This window comes from Lissotriton helveticus, chromosome 2_1, assembly GCF_964261635.1.
Source record: "Lissotriton helveticus chromosome 2_1, aLisHel1.1, whole genome shotgun sequence".
Taxonomy (NCBI): domain Eukaryota; kingdom Metazoa; phylum Chordata; class Amphibia; order Caudata; family Salamandridae; genus Lissotriton; species Lissotriton helveticus.
Window position 1 is genome coordinate 1,878,848,276 of NC_136059.1, and position 27,814 is coordinate 1,878,876,089.

Genomic DNA, 27,814 nt, shown 5'->3' on the forward strand with positions numbered 1-27,814 from the left:
CCCCTACCTGCTATCACTGCAATGAGGTGGGCCACTTTGCTCCTAGATGTCCCAAGCAAATCCCAGCACCCACTGGTGCCCCAGCCACAGGGTTAGCAAGTGTAGCTTTGGGAGATTTGATTTCTAGTGGGGAGAAGGGACTAGCAGTTATGACCCTTGTCTCTTTAGGAGACCAAGAGATGTTCCAGGAAACCTTACTGCCCTCTAACACTAAGAAATATGGGCAGAAGGTGATCATCAATGGGAGAGAGATAGAGGCTCTGAGAGACACAGGAGCCAGCGTGACATCCATGAGGTGTCAGTGGGTGTCTGAAGAGCAGGTCATTCCCAATGTACTCCGCCCTGTAGTGGCAGCTGACAGCTCAGTGCGCCTCTGCAAAGTGGCACGTGTTCCCTTTGATTGGGGAGGGGCCTCTGGTCTCTTGGAAGTTGTTGTCAGTGATGCCTTGCCTGTAGATGGTCTGTTAGGTAATGACCTGGAGAGTTCTCCATGGAAGGATGTGGAGCGCCAAACTCATCTGGAGATGTTGGGTTTGCCTGCGTGGATCTGTGTGACCACGCGTGCTACGACAGACAGTAAGGGTGATACAGCAGAACTGGAGCCTGAAACAGTAGCCCAGAGACCTGCCAGGAGAGGAAGAGGCAAGGGGCGCGGGAAACCAGCCCCAGCCGTTCGCACGGTCTAGGAAGGAGCAGAACCTGAGGGGGATGCCCTGGAACCTACAGGGGTACAGGTGGCCGAACTGGGCGACCTACCTGAGCTGACCCATTTGCAGCAAGAAGGTGGGCCCTCCAGGGAGGAATTCTGCAAGGGACAGAAAGAGTGCCCTTCCCTCATTGGTGTGCGGCAACAGGCTGCAGACCAGGCAGCAGGTGGAGCGTCCAAACATCTCATTTACTGGGAAGAGGAGTATAGTGAGCCTAAGTTCGCTGAGCCCGGTGTAGCCCATGTACTGGTGGTACCCGAGCATTTCCGGAACTTGTTAATGGGTCTGGCTCATGACGTGCCTCTCGCAGGACATCTGGGGCAAGACAAGACCTTCCAAAGGCTTGTCACCCACTTCTACTGGCCCCAGATGAAGAAGCACGTCGGTACCTTTTGTAGAACTTGCCAAACAGGTCAGGCCAGTGGCAAGAGCGGAGGGAAGTGCAAGGCACCCCTCCCACCATTTCCTGTGGTGAGCACCCCTTTCGAGCGGGTGTGCATCAACATTGTGGGGCCCCTGGACCCCAAGACAGCCTTAGGCAACAGGTTCATCCTGGTCTTGGTGGACCATGCCACCCGGTACCCGGAAGCAGTCCCTCTCAGGACAATCACAGCACCCGTGGTGGGCCGTGCATTGATGGGGATCTTTTCCCATGTGGGGTTCCACAGAGAGGTGGTCTCCGACCGGGGGATCAACTTCATCTCTAGGTACATGAAGTCTCTGTGGGAGGACTGTGGAGTAACTTATAAGTTCACCACTCCTTACCACCCTCAAGGAAATGGGTTGGTTGAAAAGTTCAACCGCACCCTGAAAGGTATGATTATGGGCCTAGCAGAGCCCATGAGACGGTAGTGGGACGTCTTTCTACCATGCCTGTTGTTTGCCTACAGGGAAGTGCCTCAGAAGTCCTTAGGGTTCAGTCCCTTTGAACACCTGTATGGCCACCCTGTTAGAGGACCTCTCACACTGTTGAAGGAGGGGTGGGAGAAATCTCGCGGGAAGACACCCCAGGATGTGTTCAGCTACGTGCTGGCCTACCGCAACCAGACACAGAGCTCAAGGAAACTCGCACAGGAGAACCTAGAAGCTAGGCAGGAAGAAATGAAAAGATGGTACAACCAGAATACCACTCTGGTCGAATTTCAACCTTGGGCAGAAGGTGTGGGTGATGGCGCCAGTGGGGCCTTGTGCGCTCCAAGACAAGTGGACTGGGCCATATGAGGTGGTGGAGCGCAAGAGCAAAGTAACCTACCTGGTTAACGTGAAGACTCCCAGGCATCCCCTGAGAGTCTTGCATGTGAACTGCCTAAAACCCCACTTTGAGAGGTGACAATGCTGATGGCTACAGATGCTGGAAGGCAAGAGGATAGTGATCCTCTCCCTGACCTCTTGGCAGCCAAGGAGCAAGACGGGTCAGTGGATGGTGTGGTCCTCTCGCCCACCCTGACCCCAGAACAGCAGAGGGACTGTCGTCAAGTGTTGGGTCAGTTCGCCTCCCTGATCTCCCTGACCCCAGGTGTCACCAATTGGTGCGTCCATGATGTGGACACTGGAGATAGTCTGCCTGTGAAACAGAAATTTCACAGAGTAGCTGACAAGGTCAGGGCCAGCATCAAGGAAGAGGTTTCCAAGATGCCCAGTGGTCTTAGTGCCAAAGCTGCTGCGCCGGGTGCCACTCCAGAACTCCGGTTTTGTGTGGACTACCGTGGCCTCAATGCGGTCACCAAGACTGACGCACACCCCATCCTCAGAGCTGATGAGCTCGTGGATCGGTTGGGAGCTGCCCAGTAGCTCAGTATGTTTGATTTAACTTCTGGGTACTAGCAGATTGCCGTAACTGAGGGGGCCAAAGAGAGTTCTGCATTCTCAACGCCAGAGGGGCACTTCCAGTTCCGAGTCAAGCCCTTTGGGTTGAAGAATGCCCCTGCCTCATTTCAGAGACTAGTTAACCAGGTACTGACCGGGCTGGAGGAATTCAGAGCCGCATACCTAGATGACATTGCTGTGTTCAGCTCCACGTGGGAAGAACACTTGCAACACCTCTGTGAAGTGTTGAAGGGTCTGCAAAGGACAGGCCTCACTATCTAGGCCAGCAAGTGCCAGATAGGGCAGGGATCTGTGGTGTACTTGGGACACCAGGTAGGGAGCGGCCAGGTGGCGCCCCTACAGGCGAAGATTGATACCATTCTGGCTTGGGAGCCCCCCCAAGACCCAGACAGAGGTGAGAGCCTTTTTAGGTCTCACTGGGTAATCAGGCGGTTTGTCAAGGGATATGGCATCGTCGTTGCCTCCTTAACAGAGCTGACTTCCAAGAAGTAGCCCAGGAAAGTGAATTTGACCGAAGCCTGCCAAACTGCTTTTGATGCCCTGAAGACAGCCATGTGCACAGCACCGGTGCTCAAGGCACCTGATTTCTCCAGTGAGTTCATAGTGCAGACAGACGCTTCAGAGCATGGTGTGGGAGCAGTACTCTCACAGATCAACGACGAGGGCTGGGACCAACCTGTAGCTTTCATTAGTAGGAGGCTACTCCCCAGGGAACAGAGGTGGAGTGCAATTGAAAGGGAAGCTTTTGCTGTGGTTTGGGCTCTGAAGAAGCTGAGGCCCCACCTGTTTGGGACTCACTTCCGTGTTCAGACAGACCACGGGCCCCTTAGATGGTTAGTGCAGATGAGGGGTGAGAACCCAAAACTGTTGAGGTGGTCCATCTCCCTGCAAGGAATGGATTTTACGGTGGAACACCGCCCTGGCGCAGAACACACCAATGCTGATTGTCTGTCCAGGTTTTTCCACCTTAGTGAAGAGAACTTCCAAGAGGGTGGGTAGTTCTCCCCACTTTCAGCTGGAGGGGACACGTGTTAGACCTGGCATCTTTGGCGTGGTTTCCCCCTATCTTTTTGCCTCTACCTCCTGTATTTTTGAAGCTGTGCTGGATTTCGTGTTTGCTGGGTTAGATGCTTTGGGCACTTTGCCACTGCTGTTCGGTGTCAAAGTGCAAGTGCTCCCTGTGTAAATTGTTATTGTGATTGGTTATCCATGATTGGCACATTTTTGGCACCAAGAAGTCCCTAGTAAAGTGCACTGAGTGTGCCAGGGCTGGTGATAACAAATGCTACTAGTGGGCCTGCAGCACTGATTGTGCCACCCACACGAGTCGCCCTAAAATGGTGTCTCAGGCCTGCCACTGCAGTGCCTGTGTGCAGTCTGTGAACTGCCATGACCTCCTGGTCAGTGTCCCCACTGACCAGGCCTAACCCTTCCCTTTCTGTATACATTGGTCTTCCCTATGGAAAGCCTAAAGTACCCTCTTGGGCAGGGTGCAGGGTATGTGAAAGGTAGCGCATCTACTAGTGCAGGTGACATGCTCTGGTAGTGAATTTACAGTCATTTTCGTTTTTCACTATTGTAAGGCTATCTTGTCCCATAGGCTATCATGGGGAATGCTGGCTACAGTGGCTACCAGCATACCTTCCCACAGGAGCAAGATAGGACATAAAAGTCTGGTATCCCTGAGCTCAGAATTTAATAACACATATTGTAGGAGAGATTTTTCTTAAATCCTGTGTTTGAGAACAGCACTTTTAGAAAGTTGCTGTTCTCTTGTCTGACCTTTGAGTGCCTTGGCCTGTTTGTGAATTGACTGTCTGGTTTGAGAGTGACAGAGGCTGGGAGCCCCCAGAAGGCTGGCTGAGTCAGCCCTAGGCTGAATGACTGCATCTGCACCTTGAGTGGTGGGAATGATAGCACCTGGGCCTGAATAGGGCTGTGCCTGCCTTCCACAATGCTGGCTCCACCTCCTGCTGGGCGGCTGATGACCCTGCCCCTCTCCCTGAAAGGAAAGGAGAGGCCGGGAAAACAAAGTGCTCAAGGAACACTCAGAACTGGTTCAGATCGGGCTCAAAGCCCTCCTGCACAAAGGGATCAAAGACTTTTAGGGGTATAAATACAGGACCCCTGACTACCGAAAATACAATCATACTGGAATCAAGAAGGAACCTCTGCCAAGGAGAAAGCTGAAACTGAAGAAGAAAGACTGTCCTGCTGTTGCACTGCTGGACTGACCTGCTGTTGCTTTGCTGCCAAGGAGAGGGGAAGGAATTTGCTTTGTGCTGTGTCCCCTTGCTTGAAGCCTGTCGCTGCTGCCTGAAGACGTCGCATCCTTCGTTTGCGGGAAGATTTCCGCCGCTGCGAACATCGTCGCAGAGCTTGTCGCCGCTGGGTGAGATCACAGCATCACGTCGCTGCGAGAATCGTCGCAGAGCCATCGCATCAAAGAACTGTGAGTGGAAGATCGCCGCTGAGCCGCACATCGTCACCCGGAGATCGTCGCAGTCCCTCAAGATCGTCGCATCGTGCCTTTGCGAGCATTTTCCTATGGAACCTGCGCACCGGAATCCATACAAGGTATCGCCTCACTCCCCATACAGACCGGATTCGTAGCAACACGCTCGCGAAGTCCAGCGGGGTTGTCGCATCACCTCCCCAAGGTCTCAGGAGTGACACATCGCTTGTTTTCCACCGCACCAGCTTCTGTTTTGGAACTTTGTCGTATTTAAAGGTACTGTTGGCTAAACGTGACGCAACTGTGAACTTTACATGCAACTGTGGATTATTTTACCGCAACCTTAAGAACTCTTTTGCAACCATAATCTTGAACTGTGTATGTTGGATTTTTATCGTTTTGGTCTTGTGTAGTTTAGATTAAAATACCTTTATTTTTCTAAACTGTTGTGGAGTCAGTTTGTGGTGTTTTCACTGTGTTACTGTGTGGGTTGGTACAAATTCTTTACACATTGCCGTTGATAAGCCTTGACTGCTCGTGCCAAGCTACCAAGGGGGTGAGCAGGGGTTATCTCCGAGGGTTTCCTCCTTACCCTGACTAGAAACAAGGGTCCCTATTTGGACAGTGGTACCTACCTCTGCCAACTAGAGACCCCCAGTTCTAACAGTTTCTATTAAATAACAGAGTCCCCCAGGATCCTTTCTTAGCTCAACCCTCTTCAAGGTTTACATGATACCAGTGGCTGCCATTAAAATAACATGTGGTTTTACAATCAAATCTTATGCAGATGCCACTCAGCTTATCTTGTAGGACACTGAAGAGATGAGATACAGGTTTCTGGCACCATGCAGTAGATTGCGGTCCGAAGTTTAACGGAGATCAAACAGAAGCCATTGTTTACGATAAGGCAAACAACATTTAGGTGCCGGATTGGTTGCCCAGCAAGCTATACTACTGTTTCTTTGCCCACTAATACAGCTAGAAACCTGTTTAATATCACTGACAATTCCTTTTCCATGAAAGAGCAAGTAACCACAGTCTGTAGTACCCGCCATTGGATCCTGTGCATGCTGCACAAATTATTTCAATGGCTTCTTTTGGACTGACGCTTAATTATCCAAGAACTAATAGCTGGTTGGTTAGATTATGCAATGCTCTTTATGTGGGTATTGCCAAATTCCAATTGAAATGACTTCAAATTGTTCAAAACTCAGCAGACCATCTGGTGGTTAATGTGCACAAGTCCTACCTCTCGGCCTGACCATCAAGTCTTCACACAGGTGACCCGTGAGTAAGCGATCTACATTTAAACTCCTATACCACTTCCACAGAACTATTCATGCTGCAGGTCCTTATTATGTTCGCAAGAGAATATCTTTCCGTAAACCAGTTAGAATCCTCAGATCTTCCACTTTGGCTCTGGTCCACAGCCCCCCTTGTGTTTGTCTTTCTCAGTCAGGTGGCAGTTCTTTTTCATATATTGCAGCCCACCACTGGGACACGCTTCATCTGGATGTATGTTCTACAACTAGCTTCCTCAAATTCAGAAAATTGCTCAAATCTTTTTTTTTTTTAAATCTTTTTTTTTCTGAGTTTTATAAAGCACCAACTTAACCCGAAGGTATCAGGTATCTAAGCATAATAAAGAATCAGCACAATCAGAAACTACATTGAAAGGACATTTCTTTGCGACTGCAAAATGAAACTATAAGTCCCATAATGCCTTATAATGAGCTAAAATGGTCAAATAGTATAAAAACGAAAAGTAATGATGGGCTCATGATACTGTGAGCAAGACCTTTTTATTTGATATGTGTTAGTGGTGGTTGTGGTGAAAATTGTGCTGTTAAAATAAATTGAGTTTGAGCTAACTGACTCTCCTGGAGTGCGGTGAATTCTTTAGTATATTCATTTATATTGAAACATTAATCAATCCGTAATATTATATCGATTTGCAACTTAAACCTTTAAAATGTTTTCATTTGACATAAAATATCAGCTTTTCTTATGAAGAAGACAAGAGACTTCCTGAAAAATGTAAGAAACATGCTAAGCTATACACAAACAAGGCAAATATTAGTGTATATAAACCATGACAGCAAGCACAGTAAGCAGGATAGTAAGCCAAGATCATTATCAAGTTGCAACAGGAAGATCATACTAAGAGGTGTGCTTACCAATCATAATTTGACCACTTTTTATTGCTGTGCTGCCAGGAACTAGACCGTGCACCACAAGTTTCTCTTCACCATTCCAACTGGCCGATCCGTCGTCGCCACTGTTCTTTTCCACTCTACTGCTATTCAGTGAAGTCTGATGGACAATTCCAATCAGTGCCTGCAGAAGGCATAGCTGCTCTCTTGCACTGTCCGGCAGCCGGTCTGGATTGACATAAACACAAACATCCTTATACCGCTGAACCACAACCCCGCTTTTCAGACTGGATTGGTGTTTCAGGATAGAAGTAGGTCCAGATGTCTGTTCTGTTCTTCTGCCTGAAACCTTCTTAATACTATGCTTTTGCGTTAGGACTTTCTTTTTCAAAATCTTGTTAATTATTTTCATCCGTGGTTCTACCTTTTCTTTCGGTTGACCTTCTTCACGGACTTCTGCCTCGTTTTCACAAAACCGAACATGGTTTATAGACGGAAGCGAAGAAGAGTTGGCAGACAGAAGAGTTTCTTCCTCGCCTTCACTCAGTTCCAAATAAAATAGTTCTCCATTTTTCTGCACGCTGTCTATCCACTCAGGTTCCAAATCACTGCAAAAAAAACACAATAAAGAAATTAAATCTGAGTTAAATCATGTGAAGGTTCTGCCCCTAACACTACACTAGGCCCTTCTGATCTACATGAAGAAAATCCTAGTTCTAGCTGACCAAAAGAGTAATTTTCCATAGTCTTTCCTTCTTTACCAGTGGAATGGCAAGTAGAGGCTTTCCTCTTCACAGAAAGGGATGGCTTGCTAGTAGTGTTGAATCACTGCAGCAGCAGCATTGACAGAAGCAATGCTTGCTGACCCATACACCCACAGGCGTCACAGGGAGTTATTTGAATTGTACATGAAGAATGGTGTTACTCAATCACTTTCAGGCATCTCTTTCACCACTACTGGCAGCGCTCCTTGTGTATGTATGTTTGCAACCGCGCACACTGTTCGAAAGCGGTTTTTAAAATTCATGAAGCTAGCCTGCTGGACCAATGTTTTTGCCCATTCTTTCTAACAGGAAGCAAACAATGCCTTGCTTTTTCAACATGATACAGTAGAAGGGAAATGTCACCAACAGTATCCCTTTAACAAAGAAGAGAAAAACGTGAATGCTCTTGATTAAGTGCCTGTCTATGTTTACCAATATGTGGGACCATTTCGTCTAATTGGGCATCATTTCTGGTAGTTGAAGAGATTAAGAACTTCTATAATGTCAACATGTCTTAAGTGTACAATAGAATCAGTATAATCAGATTACTTAACCAAACATAGACATATCGACAAATCACCTTTGGTCAATGCAAAATGCTCTTCATTCAACACCCTCCTCCGTTGAACAGTCTACCTGGCTTTGGTTTTTATTTTAGTGTATTAAAAAATTGTCTTAAAGAGAGCTTTTGTGGCTGGCATCAGGCTATTCCGATCTAAAATGCTTTGGTGTCAAGTGTCATTTTGTTTGAAATTAGCATGTAACAGAAGGGAATCTCTCCAAATCCTTTCTTTTGAGGACTGGTTTTAAAAGAGCACTACTATTCAGCTGAAACAGTCTCATACTCTATTCCTAGCATACTACACTCGAGTGAGAATTGTCGATTAAGGGTTACAAACAAACGAATTAGGTGTAGATGTATTTATTGTGTTTCAAGAGAAAGATATTTGAAGGAAATGTATCCAAAATTAATCAAACAAGCCACTCTCTTTACCAAACGTCAACAAATTTGGATATGCCCAGGTTGTGTAGTTTTAAGTGGATTCATATTCAACTGTATGAGGATTGCTATACTACTATTTGCATAGGGCTTCCCCTACTGCTTGTTGTGAATGCGTAGAAACATGGCCTAATGTGTTGTTTTATGACTGGCAACCATTTTCCAGTGGGTCCGATTGGCGATCTACAGATTTCATTGGGAATAGGCCGCACTTCTTTAGCGGGCACTCCTTTGTATTTATGGTTCACATAATTATTTTCAAGCAAGCAATCAATCGCTGACACAGCTGAATACTATTCTTCTAGAGTGTTCTATTTAATTTGATGTAATTGCGTTTTGATAACGATTTCTTCCATACCGGAATGCTGGAATTTAGAAACCTTATTAATGTAAAAAAAAATAATAATAATACACTCTAACCCAGGTCAGTTAGCATCAACACCAAAATCAAGCGTAAAGAACAACTCAAAAGTGACAAATCACTTTAAAAAACTCCATTCTCCCTCAAATGTTTACACCTACATCGGCATATATTAATGAGCAGAAAAAAGTAAATTGGAGAAGATACAAAACAGTGCTTATACCGGAGTATAGTCGAGGCTGGACCATAGTAGAAATTAACAAGCATTGGAAAAGCTAACAGGTCTCGCCTACTCGAGATCTAATGACTGTCAGTTTTTTTTCTAACCCCGTTGTACAGCAGCGTGGTTGAAAGTAAAAAGAACAAAAAGTGCTTTGACAGGGCCAGGGTTGAGTGTCATAGTGCTTTTTATAAAAGTCACAGTCAACCATGCTGCACAGCAGCCATGCAGCTGTATAACATGGCTAAAAAAATTATTAACAAAGCCAATAGATCTCGCATAGGCAAGACCTATTGGCTTTGCCAATGCTTGCTTTGATAGAGATTTTGGTGCGTGGAAACGACTCACAAACTAATTAAATGAACACCAGAGTTAAAATCCACTGGTTCAGTATGCGTCCATATCTTCCCGTGCAGACTCCAGATCAGTTGACCTGTATGGAGAAGGACTTGGGGAAACAGTGGTGAAAGTTAGGAGAGATTGCTGAAAGTAAGCAGAGTAAGCCCATTATCAAACACTTGAACCTGCCAGAAATCCCACCTGTATCATTGCACTGAGCAGTATACCCTGCTTTCACCAACAACCATGAGAAGAGTACCTTCTGCTAAAAGCTGTTGGTCTTCAGCAGCAGTTCCACCGCTTAAACTGCCAACAATAAGCTGTGTGCAAAATATTTGCACTGCAAGCATTGCTGATATATCCACTGCTAGCACTGCTGGCAATGAGCTGTGTACAAAATATTAACACTACATTTCTTTGGGGGATATCTACTGCTAACACTACGAACAATGAGCAGTGTACAAAATATTAACACTGAAAGCTTTGCTAGTAGAACTACTGCTAGCACTACCAACAATGAGCAGAGTTGATATATTCACACTGCAAGCCTTGGGTATAGCTACTATTAGCACGGTCGACAAAGAGCAGTGTGCAAAATATTACTACTGCAAGCCCTCTGAGTATATCCATTGTTACCACTGCCAACAATGAGCAGTGTGCCTAATGTAAACAATGCAGGTTTTGAGCAGTATATCAACTGCTAACAATGAGCAGTGTGCCTAATGTAAACAAAGCAGGTTTTGAGCAGTATATCAACTGCTAACAATGAGCAGTATGCCCAATGTAAACAATGCATGTTTTGAGCAGTATATCAACTGCTAACAATGAGCAGTGTGCCCAATGTAAACAATGCAGGTTTTGAGCAGTATATCAACTGCTAACAATGAGCAGTATGCCCAATGTAAACAATGCAGGTTTTGAGCAGTATATCAACTGCTAACAATGAGCAGTATGCCCAATTTAAACACTTCGAGTCCTGAGTAGTGCACAGACTGCTTATTCTGTTTCCCACTGTTGTCACTGTCACAAAGAGTACTATAGCCACTGCATATACCAGAATGTCTTGAAAACACCCGCCGACCCTGCACCTTAATGACATATGCAGTCACCCTCCCTTCCATCGCTTGAAAGCCCCCATCCAACCCTCCTCTCATGCCCCAAATGGCCATCTTTCATTAAGGAGAGGTTCACGTTTGAAGATTTTTTTTGTCTCACTGCGAGGGAGCACCGGAAGCAGAGGGCGAAAGTAATAAACACTGTCCCAGTGTTTCTGTGGTGATTTTAATGTTTGCTGTAGCAAAGCAATTATCTGAGTAGCAACGGGACCCAACTGTGGTTGATAAGGAGCTGGCTCAGGCCCTGCGGTTCAGCATTGTACAGAGAGCTTTCAGTAAGAGAAGTCTCCAGGCTCTGCAGAGTTTGGAACGGCTGGAACTAAACAGGCAGAAAATGATGCCCGTGCCCTGAGGTGCGACACATCAAACGTAAGGATGGAAGGATTAAGGATTTTTACCGGAGCTAGTACATTTTCTCTTAAATGAATACGTACTCCTTGTTGACTGGTGGATCCCACCCATTGACTGAGAAGACAAAGTTCCCGCCCACTACCAGACAGGGCAAGTAACTTAATCATGTTGGAGTAGCTCTTCACTAGAAATAGTTAGTGAAATATGGTGAAGGTGGTGGGGGTGGGAGAGGAGGGCAGGCAAATATAAACTCAGATCCGCAGTGACACCAGTGAGTGTACACCATAAATCAGAGAAACTGAAGGGGAGAATGGGGATGCAGAAAGCATGATTACATCACCCACAATGAAATGCAAATCACATCACCCTGGATTGCTTTGGGATTTTCAGTTACTCACACAAGCATTTCAGGAACTTTTCAGTGTGAATAAAATGCATTTACAACACAAAACACACCAATACACCGCTAAATAAATGAAAGGAATATTGTTTCCTTAAATGATGATTAAAGAAACAGAAATGATTAAAGAAACACAGCGATATTCAAACTAAACTCAAGATGTATCTGGAATGTGTGTATGTCTGCATTCCAGAGAAAGCCTGGAGCAGGTAATGAGTTTGTGAATTGTTAGTGATCCAGGCTGGTGGCCGCTGTGTCTTCTCAAGTTCTCTCTGGTCCTCAGTCTGGAACATGAACTCTTGGCCTCTAGGCACCATCTTGAGTTCATGTCCAGAGCGCTTTCCTTTCAAAAGATTTACGGCATTTGTACTCGGTATGTGATGAGATAAGATTAAGATTTACAGGTCAGTTTACAAAAACAGAGCAAGAATGCTCTGCAAATGAAAAGGGAATCTTCGCGAAACACAAGCAGAAAACCAAGAAAAAAATATTACCCCAAAACAAACAGATAAGCACCAGAATGGAAAGATACAAGTAATTAGATGCTGCTCCGAAGGAGGAAACAAATGACAAGAAGGAGGGACAAAGAGGAAAGCTTAACCACTAGCAAGCAAGCCTTTTTAAAGGGCAATCAAAGTAACAAATAAAAAGGCAATAGGAGGGCTAGTGCATACAAAACGTCTTGAAGAAACAGAGAAAGGGCTGCCTAGGCTCGACCGAAAAAAAGGACACCTTCATCATTGTTTTCCCAACCCGACAAAATGAAATTTGATCTTTGGTTCAGCACATCAGAGGCAAAGAGATGGCTAAGCCATCAATTTAAGAGCTGGCCTTTAAGGCTCCATTCTGACTTTGCTGATATTTGGAAATGGAGATTCCGGGCCTGGAGATACTGATATCTCTTCTCCTATTTAAGACGATTCCCAGGTTTCAGGCCTGTTATGGGGAATGAAATGCAGAACCTGGAAATTACAAGTACAACACACCATGAGGTTCCCAATTGAGTGCACATTTTCCTCCTATTTTAAGCAGGAAAACATGTATGAGAACATCATTAATTTTTTAAAAGGTGCGGTATTGAGTGCAGTAGTAGCCCCATAGGGATCATGTTTTGCTTTACATGGAATTAGGCCCTACATTTTTATGGTTACTGAAAAACATTGCTAAAAGCTGGACTGCTATTTTTTTCAGTTGAATAATTTGGCAAACCTTCACTACTTTTTGCCTTTTTAGTACCAATACTAGGATAACAATTGGGCCCTTGGCCTGTTAATATTTTAAAACAAAAAAGGCAGCAATTTTTTAAAAACTCAATAATTTCCATCACCACCTGAAATAAACTTCCATTCGTAGGCTTTCATGCATAGAGGCATTTTTGCCGCTTAATATTCTGTTTGGAGAGCGAACAGATTATTTTACTAGATGTGTCACCTCGTCATAAAAACTCATTATTTTGAGTAAGCCTGGTCTCTGGGATTAAATTCATACTGATTTAACTTTTTTAGGACCAGATAATGCGGAGTGATAAAAGGATACAAATGAAAAATAATGTTCTACATCCAAGCAGAAAATCACCTACATCTAATGTTGCTTTTGTGCCCCAGACACAATAACTTCACTTTTTGCTTAGTTATGGCTACATGCAATTCTTTCAACGAGGCATGTAATTTAATAAACAACATTATCTGAATTGCAGCTAGTATGGCTCCATTATGAAGTCAACTTTTTAGACAAAGTAAGCCTCGGACACCTTAAATTCAATATACTGGTGAAAATACATAAGAACAAATAGCCCTTTCCTTCCCTTCCTCACCCAGGGACAACAAGACTTTTACTTTCCAGACTGCTTCTTGCACACAGCACTAGTGCACATGCCTACTTGTGACCAACGCATTATGCAACAGATATCAAATTTGAATGTAGAGCATGGGGTCATCAATAAAATGGACTCTTATAAGAAGGTGTCTAGTAACCGAGTGGTGCAAATAGGAGTCATATTTTGCACTGGATCGACTGGTAGAGCGAATAAACACATGCGTGGACTAAATGAACGTGCCGATTGACAATGGTTGGTGCTACCTTGGGCTGCCAGGGCTCATATTTCATGTCGAGCAATGTAACAGACTTTAGGTTTTATGTCAGTGGGAAGCAATCAGATACTAGGAAAAAGAAGAGGTGCCTCCCCCAGCTTTTCGATTTATTACCTGGAAACAGGTGTAACACACTCTTCTTAGGCCTGTGCATTAACACAACTGTATAGTTGTGTTGTTTAATATATTTATTTAATTTATAATGTACCAACATGTTGCCACTTAGCAGTACGGTACAAAGAGAAGGGCGGGGTGAGGAATCATCTTACACAAGGGGGGGAACCAGTCCCAAAAGAGGCTGGGGCCTCCCAACGCAGGTTATTAGGGGTAAAGTCTTCCATGAACGGTTTAGTTTTCAGTACTCTCTTGAAGGGGGAAAGGTTTGGCATAGTTCATAAGTAAGCATTCAGATTGAGATTCCATGCCATTTTGTTGCTCTTTGTAAGTATTTTTTTTTAAATAAGTGACTCATCAAAGTAGTGTTTTTGGAACTGAGTGTGCAACCAGGATCTTGGTGAGGGGTAGATAGAGATCGCTCTGCACCATGATTTATATATCATACAAAGTACTTTCAGGTCGTTCCTTTGTCCTACGGATAGCCAGTGTTATAGTCGTAATGCAGGAATGATGTGCTCCTGTCTTTAAAAGTTGAACACATTTGCACTGCTCACTTCCGAATACGCAGGAGTTTTTGGATTTCTTACTTTGTGACCCCAATACATACTGCATTGTAGTAATTTATGTATGGTAGGATTAGGCTCTTGTGTATAATGTGGCTCAGCCGAAGCAATGGATGAACCTTTGTATGAATCATCAGGAGGAGAATGGTATGGTATTTTTCACTACACTGTGTATTTTGACATCGCGGGAAACGTTTTGAATAAACCATGCTCCCTGGTTTTTAACTTTATGTACTGGTATTAGAGCAATGTACAGCTTGGCACGTCAACTGAAGGGAACATTCTGGATGTTGTGTTTTATTTATCTTATATATCCATAATGGCAAATCCTGAGGAAGGACAGATTTGGATAGTAGTGTCCACAATAATGCAAAGGTTTCCTACAAATATGAGGAGTGGCTTTCAATATTTCATATCCTGTACAATGCAAGTAGTGAACACCGTAATGCCCACAAAAGACCCTTATGGCAGAGATGAGCCTTATCTTGCAAGTTATGACCCATGTACACCATGGATTCCACCGAAGGATATGGACAGCCCAAGATGTTACCACCAGAAAGGAACACCATATGAGGGTTTGTTTTCAGATTTCAGTTTCCCTTACTTGAGCTGGGGTTCTACATCGGGAGTCAGCCTACTAGGTGCAACTGTGCTCCAACTACCACATTGCTGGCTCTGTCCTACACTCACACACACAGTGTAACTGAAAGAATTGGGCTTGCAAGCAATCAATTACAGAATCGCAGAAAAAGCGAAATTGTCTATGGCCATATTGCAGCCTCTATGCTGCAATATGCCTGATAGTCCAATGACCAGGGGTGTAAGAAGGGGGGTGCGGTGGGTGCGGGCAGCCACGGATCTCATCACTGAGGGGGGGGGGGGATGACAAAATGGCAAAAATATGTTTTAAACACATATTTTTGCCATTTTGTCAAGCCGGAGTGACAAGAACTTTTCCAGCAAGGGGTACTACCTGACCTTGCTACGCCACTGCCATGACACAAGAGAAAAACTAGGGAACAGACTTACAGCAAATGTATATGCTCCAACCCTGGGGAAGTATGCTTCCCGCGCATAGGGCCCGATTCACAGAGCAAACTTACGACAAAATCCTAAACGTATTACTTTTGGTATTCACAGAAGGCATTTAGTAGTCTTAAGTTAGGATTTTGTCCAGAATTATGATTTTGTCCTAAATTAGGATTTTGTCCTAAATTAGGATTTTGTCCTAAATTAGGATTTTGTCCTAAATTAGGATTTTTAAAAAAAAAATCTTTTTATTGTAGAAAAACCAGCTCCAAAACATAGCACAGCAATTAGCAGTGGAAGTTCATTGACAATGATTGACAAATACAAGTACAGTTCTAAATTAGGATTTTGTCTTAAATTAGGATTTTGTCTTACATTAGGATTTTGTCTTAAATTAGGAATGTGTCCTAAATTAGGATTTTGTCCTAAATTAGGATTTTGTCTTAAATTAGGAATGTGTCCTAAATTAGGATTTTGTGCTAAATTAGGACTTTGTCCTAAATTAGGACTTTGTCTTAAATTAGGATTTTGTCTTAAATTAAACTTAAGACAAAAGACAAAAATCTTAATTTAGGACAAAATCCTAATTTACGACAACATCTTAATTTAGGACAACATCCTACATTAGGACAAAATCCTAATTTAAGACAAAATCCTAACTTGAGACAAAATCCTAATTTAAGACAAAATCCTAACCTAAGACTACTAAATGCCTTCTGTGAATACCAAAAGTAGTAAGTTTAGGATTTTGTCGTAAGCTACTTCTGTGAATCGGCCCCATAGTTTTATCTTGAATAAAATCCTCATTAAAAGACCTTTGAACTGATCAGCAATAAAGCACTTTTAAATCCAAACCAACTTGACTGGGTCAAGGAATCCGATGTCTTGAAAGGTCTGCTTCAACATCATATAGACACTGAACTTCAGTTGACTAGCTCAGGCTTTTACAAGATCAAAGCATCATGCAATCTGGTGGTTATCTGGCGAGGAGTGCAAAATGAGTTTGGTAGTTTCAGTCTAAAACAACTGTCATATGTTAGTAATTATTTCTTTTAGAGATCACTTTATTAGAGACTAGCCCTCAGCAAGCAATGGCGAACACTCCAGAGAAGAGGTGGGCAAGCCAATACATTAACAGGGAAAGCCAGACCCGAGCAAAGGGTCTGGCTTGGCTTTTAGAGCCGTAATCGAGCTGAATCCTGAAAATGTTTGCAATGTAAATCATATACAACAAACATCACGTCTCTTCAATGTGTATTTCCTTAACAAGTGGAGGCACTGAAATTAATACACCACGTTAAAGGACTAAGTAAAGTAAAAGTAAAGTAAAGTCCACATTTGTAAAGCGCACAATCACCCGTAAGGGTCTCTAGGCGCTGAGGGCCGTCGGGAAGATTAAGCGAGCTATTGCCCAGAGTCACATGGTGCTGGGCTAACCTGCCGCCGGAGCCGGGGATCGAACCGTGGTCCCCAGATTCCAGCGTCAGTCCTCCTGGCCGCGGCGCCACACCTCTTCCTCCACTAAGCCAAGGAGCTCTTATTAAAAGTAACTGTTTTTAAACATAAACCTAGAACAATTCCTCCCCCTGCCACCCACCCGGGCAACATTGCCACTTGCGAACTAAGAGGCAGGGTTGTTGTCAAGTGAACCCTGTATGTGGCCCAGATTCTTCTATACAGAGTAACATTATGGTCTATTAAATGAAACATAATAGGTTTTTATACAGCTGATAGTCTGAACTCGCGTATTTTAAGCTGCCTTCATATGCGATAGTAAAGAAAAATGACAGTCCGTAAAATAAAATATTTGTCTAATTGCACATGATTTGGTTAAGCGGCGAAACCGCGATTAATCCACGTTTTCTTGTTTCATTGTGTACAATTGATGGGTATCTTCTTGCCTCTCCTTCTTAACTCAAATGTTAATGCTTTGTGTTTACCTCTTTGTGTATGACGGTAGAGCGAGGGTGGCAGGCAAAAGGCACATGAAAGCTCAGCTCGTTACGGGTTTGAGCTGAGGCAGGTTTCAGACTGCTCACCTCCCTATATTTAAGAGTGGTTAATGAAGACTGATGCGAATACTACTTCTCAACCCTATCTGACAAAGTCAAAGGACATCACATTGGTTCGCATTCTATTGATTAAAAAGAAATTGGACGGATTTAATGATTATTACGCATAAATGCTCCTGTTCTTTCAACTGGGCTTTGGGATTCACAAACTTGTGTACTCCGGCAAAAGGTGTTAGACTGTATAGGAGCAGCAGCACCCCTGTTGTTCCAGGTCTTCTGGTTACGCACATTAATGATGAAGCAATGTGTAGTATTACAGCTCATGTTCACACAGTGAATTCACTCAAATTCATTAATCAACATTTTTTCAACGTAAAAATACGAATTTCCCATCTTTTGAATTGCTGTATATTGTAATTACCAGAATGATCACCAAAACAAACACTTCATTAAAACAGCTACATTAGAAGGTACTTGATCCCCTATATGCCCCATCTCTCAGTTCCTTTACATAAAGCTTAACTCCGAGAGCTACAAGTTAGTTGCGCAGTATAGGTTGCATTACTAATATATTTACACCATTGCCATGCAGACAATTTCTATATGCGTGCAAGCTCCATTGGTGCGTCCTGAATGCACTCCCACGCCCGCATCCTATTCGTATCAGTACTTCATTTGCAGTTTGCGACAAGAAGGTTTTCAATGACTTATTTATTGAAAAATGTATAAAATGATTGCAGGCAAGTTATGTCTTTAAATGAAAGATATTTGGCTATGTGAAGATCAGTAATCCCTTCCCACTTCTAGTTTCCACACAGAAAGTTCACACAGAAAATAGATCAAAAGAGCGCATTTAAATATACTTCCACAGGTAAATTGACACTCATCGCGAGTTTAATATGGATTCTTTAGATGAAAGGCCCAAAAGAATGTATTGCTGTTCGTCTCACATTGACAGAACATGGAACAGTTGTCAAATGCTGAAATACCCAATTACTTTCAGATTGAATACTCCATGATCCCAAAGGTAGCATTACACATTTAAATTAAACAGAAACTTAATTCTGTTCAGCTTGGGCTTGTGTACCCGGACTTTTAAAAGGGGGAGGCAACAGTTGTAACATTGTGCTTACGCATGAAGGGCGATAAGAGAGTCTGACCCAAATGCGTTTGATCAAAAGACAAAGCAATCTCTGCCGTTCGTTTTACCATTTAATTAGAAAAAGATTCCAACTCGGATTTCTTTTACCGTCTACAAAGACGGCATTGATTTCATCTATGAAGCTCTTCCCTCCATGCAGCCCTTACCACCCTGGATGATTATAGAATGTAGCCCCGTCTTTTCTTGCTATCCCAATGGTATGCCTAGATATTGAAAACCTTCCTCTGACGTGTTCATCTTCTAGACACACAGTCCCAGTGTTGGGATATAATACAACTGGTACCAAGTTTATTTTTGTCTATCCACATAAACATTAATTATGTTCAAAAGACATCAATGAGTAGTTAAAGCTCCCCCCAGAGTCGGGCCCCAAAATGTCAACCTTGTCAAAGTTCCTATGTTAAGCGTGATGAGCCTGTATAGCCATCGCAGTGCAATCTAGAACAAAGCCAATGTGAGTGCCCCTCAAACACAGACTTATTTAAGACATTGTTTTGTGGGGCAACCATGGTGGGAGAGGAACCCTTGTAGACAGGAGTAGAATAGTTGCTCTTGTACAGATACTTAAAAATGATTGCAATGTCTACTTTTAGTTGATGTATCTTGGTATGAAGAACATAGACCCGATAATTAAGATAAAGTAATGTGCTAATTGTCTAGGCAACACATTAACGTTTATATTCAGTTTATCATGTGTGCACCAATGTCTCACAGATGCCAGGAATAAGTTTCTTGTTTTGAAAAACTGAATATATTATGTAACTTATTTCTTGGTTGATGTTTATTTACGTTTCAAGATAAAGCAACATGTATTTTGACATTTTAAGATTAAAATAGACGAGCATTCAATGAGCACTGCAACTTTGTGTACACTTCTTTGTATGGTATGTTAATACCTAGTGTGCAGAAAGAAAAGTCAAGAAATAGCAAACATTACAAAGAGGCATTACAACATCTCTAGCATTCCCATAATAAAGACAATTTGCACCAATGTCTTTAATAACGTCATGTCACTGAGGAAGTGATAGCACAGTTTTAATTTCCTCTGGATCCAAGGCACTCTCAATGTGAGAAGATACTAACATTCACACCTTTGTTTCCAATCCAGAGGATACAGCTGGTTTAAACTGTTCAGCACCACTTTCTTACAACAAAAAACAACTCTCCTACTGAATATACTGGCAAGGCTTCCATCACAGGTGCCAGTCCCCACTTTTACATCATCATCAGAAAAGTACTCTCTAACACACTGCAGCATATGCAGGAAAAGACATCTCGCCTCAACAACTATGCACAACAAGTGGGTCTGAAGATCAACACAAAAAATCGCAGGTCATGCCACTCAACTTCTCAAATTCCTTAAAAGGTGGATGGAGAGGACCTAGCTGTGACTCGGAGTGACTCAAGAGTTCACCTATCTAGGCAAAACCATCCAACATGATGGAGGGGCAGGCAGTGACATCATGTGCAGACTGAACAGGCCCAGGAATGCCTTCAAGATGCTTAACAATGTGTGGAGGTCACATTGTTACAGCACCAACATAAGGCCTTAGCAGAGATGCGTTTTGTCCACACTCTTGTATGAGTCAGAATGCTGGTGGATGACAATAAGTGACTTCACCAAACTGTCAGTCTTCCACACCAGTAACCTGAGAAGAATCTTGCACATTTTCCGGCCGCAAACCATCTCCAAACGGGAACTGCTCACCAGATGTAAGCATGAGAGCATGGGCACCATTATGAGAAGAAGAAAGAGGTGGATAGGGCACACCATCAAAAGAGAATAAGACTCCATCACAAGAACTGCTCTCCAGTGGACCTCACAAGGCAGAGAAGGAACACCTGGAGGTAAACTGTGAGAACAGAAATGAAGACCTTGAACCACATCTGTGGCACCGAAATAAAGACCCTGAACCACAGCTGTACCACTGGACAGAAACTTGGCCAAGACGGACAGAAGTGGAGGTTTGTTGCTTGCCCTGCATTCCTGTTAATCACAACTGACAATAAGTAGTATAAGAAAAGTATGCACTGCATCATTTTATTTGAGCCTAGAAAGCTGCTACAACATGTAATGGCTTTCGTAAGACTCCCAGGAACTTCCTTAATCCCCTGGATTCCTTTTCTTCACTGCATTGCCTTTAAACTAAGAAAAAAAGACATAAATACTTTGATTCTTGAATCTTGCTTCTATTCTGTTAACGGATTCCCAGGATGCCCTTTACAATGACTGCCACAATTTACATGGGGCCACTCCTATACCAAAAACCGGGGGATTTCAGAAGTGATACACCAGGATAGCCACATGCTTGCTGCCCTTTTTTAGTTTTCCAGGGTTTCCATTTTTGTCATATTATCTATTGTATCTAGTGTTAATGTAGAAATGACTCGCAATTCTGCTGTTTCTAAGAGTGTCGGCAAACCTTTGTAACAGTGGTCAGAAAACCTCCACCCTCCTCTTTATATTGTTGCTTCGCTGAAATAACTCTAGAGGCAAAATCTTTCATTTTTTTCTCTTAGTCCATCGGTGTCCACTTTCACTTACATAATCAACAAAACATTGGATCTTTTTTTCTCTGCATATCTGGTGCCTCCTTTCAGAGCATCCTGGCTATTCCTCTTCATCAACCGGAGTGACAGTCCCTGCAAGGTTTCCAGATCCTGGTGTAGCTTGAGAGGTAGCTCTCTGAGCCTGTGGAAGTAGCTCCCTAAGTTCTGGTTCAAAAAGCTTCTCCCAACTAACTGGCTGCTATTAGATGCAGCAAAACGGCATTGATTAAACTCTGCTTCCTCTTCTCAATTATGCACCTCCGGATTCATACAGAAGCAACTGTTGTTCACAGGGCCTCTGTAAGCTTCAAGGTTTGAGTCACAAATGATGTGCTAATCACAGAAGAACAATATAGTTCTAGAAATGTTTTGCACCAACAATTTCATACTACAATAATTGAGAGTTTAAAAAAAATGACACATAGAAACTAAATTGCAGTGCAAAACTGTACAACTATCAAGAGATGGGCCTGAAGACAGTCTTTCTGCTTGTGAGAAGTCACTACTCCAGACAATCGAGAAGTACCCTCAGTCTTCCTATAGTGTGTAGTGTCTCTCACACAAGCTACTGAAAAAAGTACTATGCAATCGAGAAATCCTTCTACAGTATCAAGCATCTCCCGCGCTCGATACTGAAGAAAGAATAGAATATCATAAAGTTCATTTTCGGAGTCTGGTTTCTCCCCAACAATCTACTGTGAAAGGAAGGGCAAAGCAGATTATTTAAAAGGAGGAATCCATCAATGGGCACCAAACTGAATATTCTAAGGTAAATTAAGGAGAAGATGAGGGTGTCAATTGGAGGGAGCAGGGTGATGTGGGCAAAGAGTGAAACTGGCAGGAGAAAACAAATGGTTCCCCTGTTAAAGTGGTTTTTATTAGAAAATGGCGAAATGGAAATTAAAGCCAAAGGGCCTAATTCACTTTGCACTGAACAAACAGTAGATGAACAAAAGATTACAAACCAATAAACAAAATGAAACCCAAACCAAAATGGAGCAATAATTTTGCAAACAATGTAGATCAGGAGGCCTGAGGTGAGCCGCATAAATATTTCTACTAAGCAACCTAACCACGCCCTCTCTCCAGACTGCAAAGTGTAAAGTAGTATGTATTCAGCATGACAGTGCCTGAAAAAGTGATCCGCCCTATGGACAGACAGAGGAAATGTAATTATTTTTCGATTCATGTGTGGTACTCCCAGAACTCTCACATTTGAGTACCTTTACTTTGTTGTCTAGGAATTACATTTTTGCATATTAACTATGGCTCCTACAGAACAAACTGAATTTTTTTTTACTTCTCATATTGCCATATTCGGCACCTACTTTAGTCCGCCAAATGTTTTGTAAACACTGCTAGATCATGGGCTTAAAATGAGACCTTGTAAAGACAACTACCCACTTGGCCAATACCTTTTCTCTGCGAGTCTTTAAGATTATACGTTCTAAAAAGTACTGTCTGAAATAGTGCTACAGTGTAAAGACTGAACAGTGTAATTTACTGATGGCTGTCTGACACAACAGTAAGATTTGGAGGCAACACACCTGGTTCAATGAGTGGAAAAGGCTGAGGCCACTTCAATAGAAAACGTGCTGCTTGTAAATGAGAATACAGTACCACATCATGCTTTATTAAAATATTTATTAAATGTAAGCTCTTGAACAATAACTGAGAAATATTCATGCCCAGATGACAATGCTATTAGTGAACTAAAAGGCAAGTCAAGGGTCATGTGTACCCTTATTATATATGTAGCAAACGTTTAGTCTACTACATCAAACACAAGGTTTCTGTACAGCAGAAATGCTGAACTTGCGTATTTGAAGATGCTCTCATGTGATAATGAAGAAAAGGGCTGCTCTGTAAAATGAAATATTTGCCTAGAAAATCATAATTTGAGACAGGTTTATGGGTAAAGTACATTATAGTTAGGTCGAGTAGAATATTCAAATCACTAGCCCTTTAGGTTTTTTGAATTTTTAAAGGCCTGGTTTGATTTACAGACTAAACGTTTGCTCCATTTATTATAACAATCTAGTCCACATATAGGGTACATGTGAACCCTGACTTGCCTCCTAGTTTACTAATAGCGTTGTTATTAGAGCAGGAGCGCTTCTTAGTTCGTGTTTAAAAACTCAAATTTTTAATAAAAAATATTAAAGCATTATGTGGTAGCACACAATCATTTACAGACAGCATATTTTCCATTGAAATGGCCATACACTTTTCACCCGACATGCAGTTTCACAGATAAAATTATATAGAGTACAAATGATAACGTGTGGAAATCCGGTTACAGCAAATATTTATCCTTTGTAACTCAATCCTATTAATATCTGCGTTTCCATCAAACCTCAGAACTACCAAACAAATGTGTATCATAACAGCTATTTAAAAAAAAATCGTTTTACAGTTAATATATAAGCTGTGTGACACTCCTTTGTCAGACAATTCACTTTACAAAATCCTCTAACTTTGGAGCCAGAGAAAGAAAAGTAAACACCAATTTTCTGGGCAAAATAAGCAGCAACTTTTAAGAAGACATACGCTAGTATTCAAAGCCGGTCTTTGAATGCATAGCAAATGTGACAAGATAAAAACAAGATTTTGGAGAGGAATGCAGGGTCAAAAGTGCTTGGTGCAGCTGCCCTATAGTGCTCTGATCCCCATTTATAATTGTTTGATTGTGCATGTTTGTGTGCACAGCACCGCAAGCCAAGAGTCCCAAGACCAGTGCTCCACATGACACTGGTTTTTACATGGGTGACTACCATTAACATTTTCGGGCCATGCCAGGACTAACTGTTGGAGGCAATTGATTTATATCTGTAATGTACCTTTTGTTATACCAGCACTCCTGTCTACTGGCCAATCATAGTAATCTAGTTTACTTATTTTTACTGGGATCCTTCAATTCCCACGGAATGTGGGATAACAAGTTGTGTTGAAAGTGAAGGGTTACAATATAAGGCTCTGAACACCCAAGCATATAGTATGTGTAAACCCAAAAAGGAGAGTTGTCATGTTAGACAGCATAGTTCCTCGAGAAGTTGTCTCTCTTTGAAACCCTGCATGTCCCTGTGTTGCGCATTATTCTCCACCTCCATGCAGAAACCTCTGTAGCCAAGCTATTGGGTAAATGGGTTGATCACAAAAGCTTTTATAATGGTAAAGGAAAGTCTCTGTGCTGATTTCCCAGGATGAAGGCAATTTAGACAGATGACCCTGTGGACTGCAAAACCATTAGAAAGTGTTGCCATGGGGACGACTACTGCTCCAGTGCGGAGACAAAGAAGGGAGAACCAGTCTCTGACTTTTCTAGAGACATATACATACCGTGATAATATTACTGGATACCTGTCATCAGCATGTAATTAGAAACAAATCTAACATCATGAGACAATCCTTACCTGCCCGGGGCACTAAAAAGTACTTCAAGGAAGATGCACTTGAACAAAACAGATTTCTCCTAAAAAACTTCAAGTACTGCGCCAGTTCCAAATGGTTGATTGGTCTGATGCCAAAGGTCTCTGTTAGCAAATGTAACATGACATTTGGAGCCAGGTAATCAAGCTGACCTTTCAATTCCAACAAAAAACACTTCTGCACCGGCCAACAGGATGGTTTGGACTAGACGAAGGAACTTTGGCTGCGATCACATTACGTTGAAACCTGACTCTAAGGCCAAGGACAACACACCTGCCTTTATCAGCTCTGGAACTGTGAAGCCCAGCTGCTCCAGACACTGCCATAAGGAGTTCTGCCTGTGGAGTTTTGTCAGAAACTCATGTATTGCTCACAGTGCCTAGCATACTCTAGGACACATAATTTGCGTTGTTGACACCTGGGCTCTCATCTTTGTCTCCACATTTAACCAACAGAAACACATATACACATATAATGGAGGGGTTGGCAAGCATTAGGTTAGTGCTCAAAGAAAAGTCTTTGTGGCAAACTGCTTCCAATTTATGGTTGCCCAAGAGGCTCCTTGTACTCCTGTGAGCGTCCTTCACAGTTTGTTGTGTGCTGGGGAATGGCATATGTGACTACTCTACACTTTTCGTGTGGTACACCTGTCCAAATCAAAAGACTCTTGTTATTCCAGCTTGTAATGTTCCCTCTATGGCCAAGGATGGTGGTCATGCGTCTCCCTGACTAAAGAACCTCTTGCTGCAACCTCAGAGTAGTAATATTGTCCACCCAATGAGCATTGGTTAGCAAAGTAACTTATTGAACTGGTACGTAGATTTTAATACAATATTTCATTTTGAAGTGAATACAAGCGGTATGCATTTTATTAGGTTACACTACAATATTTTGCATTATTCATGTTTTATTTATATCTCAGCCTCTGAACCCATATTTCAAGCGATGTAAGCCTGGACTGCTTGTCCTCACTACCCCTTGAAACTCAAAATGTAAGGCGGAGGTTCTGTGAATTTTAACTAAAATATGTAGGATGAATTTCAAATGACCAGATTGTTAGGGCTTCTGAATAAGTTGTTTTTATTCATATTTTGCGATTCGTACACCATTTTGCTTGAAATTTACAATTTCTCCTTCTTTGTCAGATTTTGCAATTGTAAGTATACTTTTGGATTCCTATTCATAGGTGGGTCAGACTGTTAATAAATATGAGCGTGTGTCGTTATATATCAAATGGAACCTCTTGTAAGAGCCTGTATCTGACTCTTTGTATTATATGCAGGTTAATGGACTTAAAAGATAAGGTTAGTTCCAATGTCCCTGGTGGTAGTGGTGGTGCAGAAAGTCTTGAAGGTGGGGACAGGCGGCAAGACGGCTGCAAGCTGCAGAGGTGGAAATGGGCCATTACCGAGGATGATCTGGTTCTTTTCTTTTTTTTTTTTAAAGATTGAAAATCTGACACAGAGAAGGGGAGGGTGTATTTGCTGCTTTGCTCTTGTAGTGGTTAAAGTAGTGATTGGAAAAGAGCACTGCCAGGTGTTTCTGTAAAGCAGTGGTTTGTTTTGGAGTGTACCACGCTAGGTAGATAATGGCAAATCTGGATCATACTCTTTGGTAAGTTTGAGGTGAGCATTAGGGAGGATGATGGAAGATCCAATGAGGCTAGATGAGTGGCTTATGGTCAAGATAAGGGAGGTGCATGCTTACTGTTAAAGAGCATGGCTGACCACAGTGTACAGAATGACAATAGATAACGTGACAGCAAGAGAATGCAGGGATCAGAAAGCTAAGTTTGTATCTGCAGAATGAAGAAAACTAGGTAACTGCTGGATAACTAGCAACAGGGGATGGGAACCCATTAAGCAAAGTAGTGGGATTGTTAATGGGATTTTTTATAATTAGAGTTGGATTCACACAAAGGGCAGGACTCTGGTTAACACATATAATGATTTTTAAAGGACATTCCCATTTTTTTTGTAAAATGTGGCATTGCTCCGACCCTGGCCCTTATTTCTTCTTGTCCCTAGATGTCAATGGCCTCACAATAGTTCCAACCTGTACAATTAGTTCAACAGATGGTGGAACCCTAAACTGGAGCAAGTTCACTAGAATTTTCGAAATACGTCTCACTAGGTGATTACTACAGGCTATATGGAAAGAGAGCAGTGATTGGCTATGTTCAGCAGATTCACCTAACCGTAAACACATTTCAAATAAGTAATTCCCACTGATTCTGAGATTTCTGAAGACTCAGTGAGGTCATCAGGAGCTTTTCTGTAAAGTGCTATAAAGTCTACAATCTCAGATTAAATAGTTAAGTACATCATCTTGCAAATTTCTTCTTTTTGCTTGTCTTTCAGTTCGTCTACGTAGATATGCAATGTATAAAAGACAACCTCTTTAGATGTTGTGGGCAGGATATGCCCAAAGCTGAGACTTAAAAGGATTTTCCCATAAATTAGACAATAGGGAATCTCAGCCATAATTCCTGTAGAGCTCTCCTCTTCGATACCATAATGTATGTTTGCGCTCCCCTTTTAAATACCACAGTCCCACGAAATGTCACCTTTTCCCCTGCTCTCCAGCACTCCTCACTGCCTGTCCAATAGAAGCTCTGCTGTCAATTGAAAACAAAACGAGAATTTCCTATTGGCCCCTCAGTTTCCAGGTCTGTTGGGGCCAAGAGTCAGGAATGAATGGGTGGTGGTTCCTTGCTCTTTCTCCTGGGAGCACAGGCTCAACCAAGACGTCTCTATTCTATGCTATTCCTTGGAAAACAGACTCTTTTTCAAAATGCCAAGTTGTCTTTGCTTAACCCCACCATTCTGTCATTTGCTGGTGAGCCTGTGCTTGCCCCAGAGACATGTCCCGATTTTAAAAACACCAGTAATGGTGCTCATGTCGGCATCTAAAGCATTCCCTTATGCTGCCTTATCTCCAATGAGTTTTTGTGCCACAAGCCAGAGGGTATAGTCTTTTCCATCGCATGCTCAGGACAGATTGGCTCCCTGTCACTGTGAGTGACAGGAGTTTGTCACAAAATCATATCCCCACTTTGAACCTCCAACTTTGCTTAAATTGTACATTCATTTGACAATTACTCAACTCAATTTCATTAGTTGGTGACGTTTTCCAGCAACAGTTTATCATTTTACAAGATTAGGGTTATT

At 42.6% G+C, this 27,814-nt stretch overlaps 1 protein-coding gene across 2 annotated transcripts in view; it reads right to left on the reverse strand.

The window, feature by feature from the left end:
* INTU (inturned planar cell polarity protein) overlaps positions 1-27,814 on the reverse strand; it is a 317,576-nt gene that overhangs the window by 260,713 nt on the left and 29,049 nt on the right. For both annotated transcript variants that reach the window (XM_078676800.1, XM_078676799.1), the window contains exon 2: positions 7,167-7,750. In XM_078676800.1, coding sequence (XP_078532926.1) covers positions 7,167-7,750 — 584 coding nt within the window. The remainder of the gene's footprint in view (positions 1-7,166; positions 7,751-27,814) is intronic.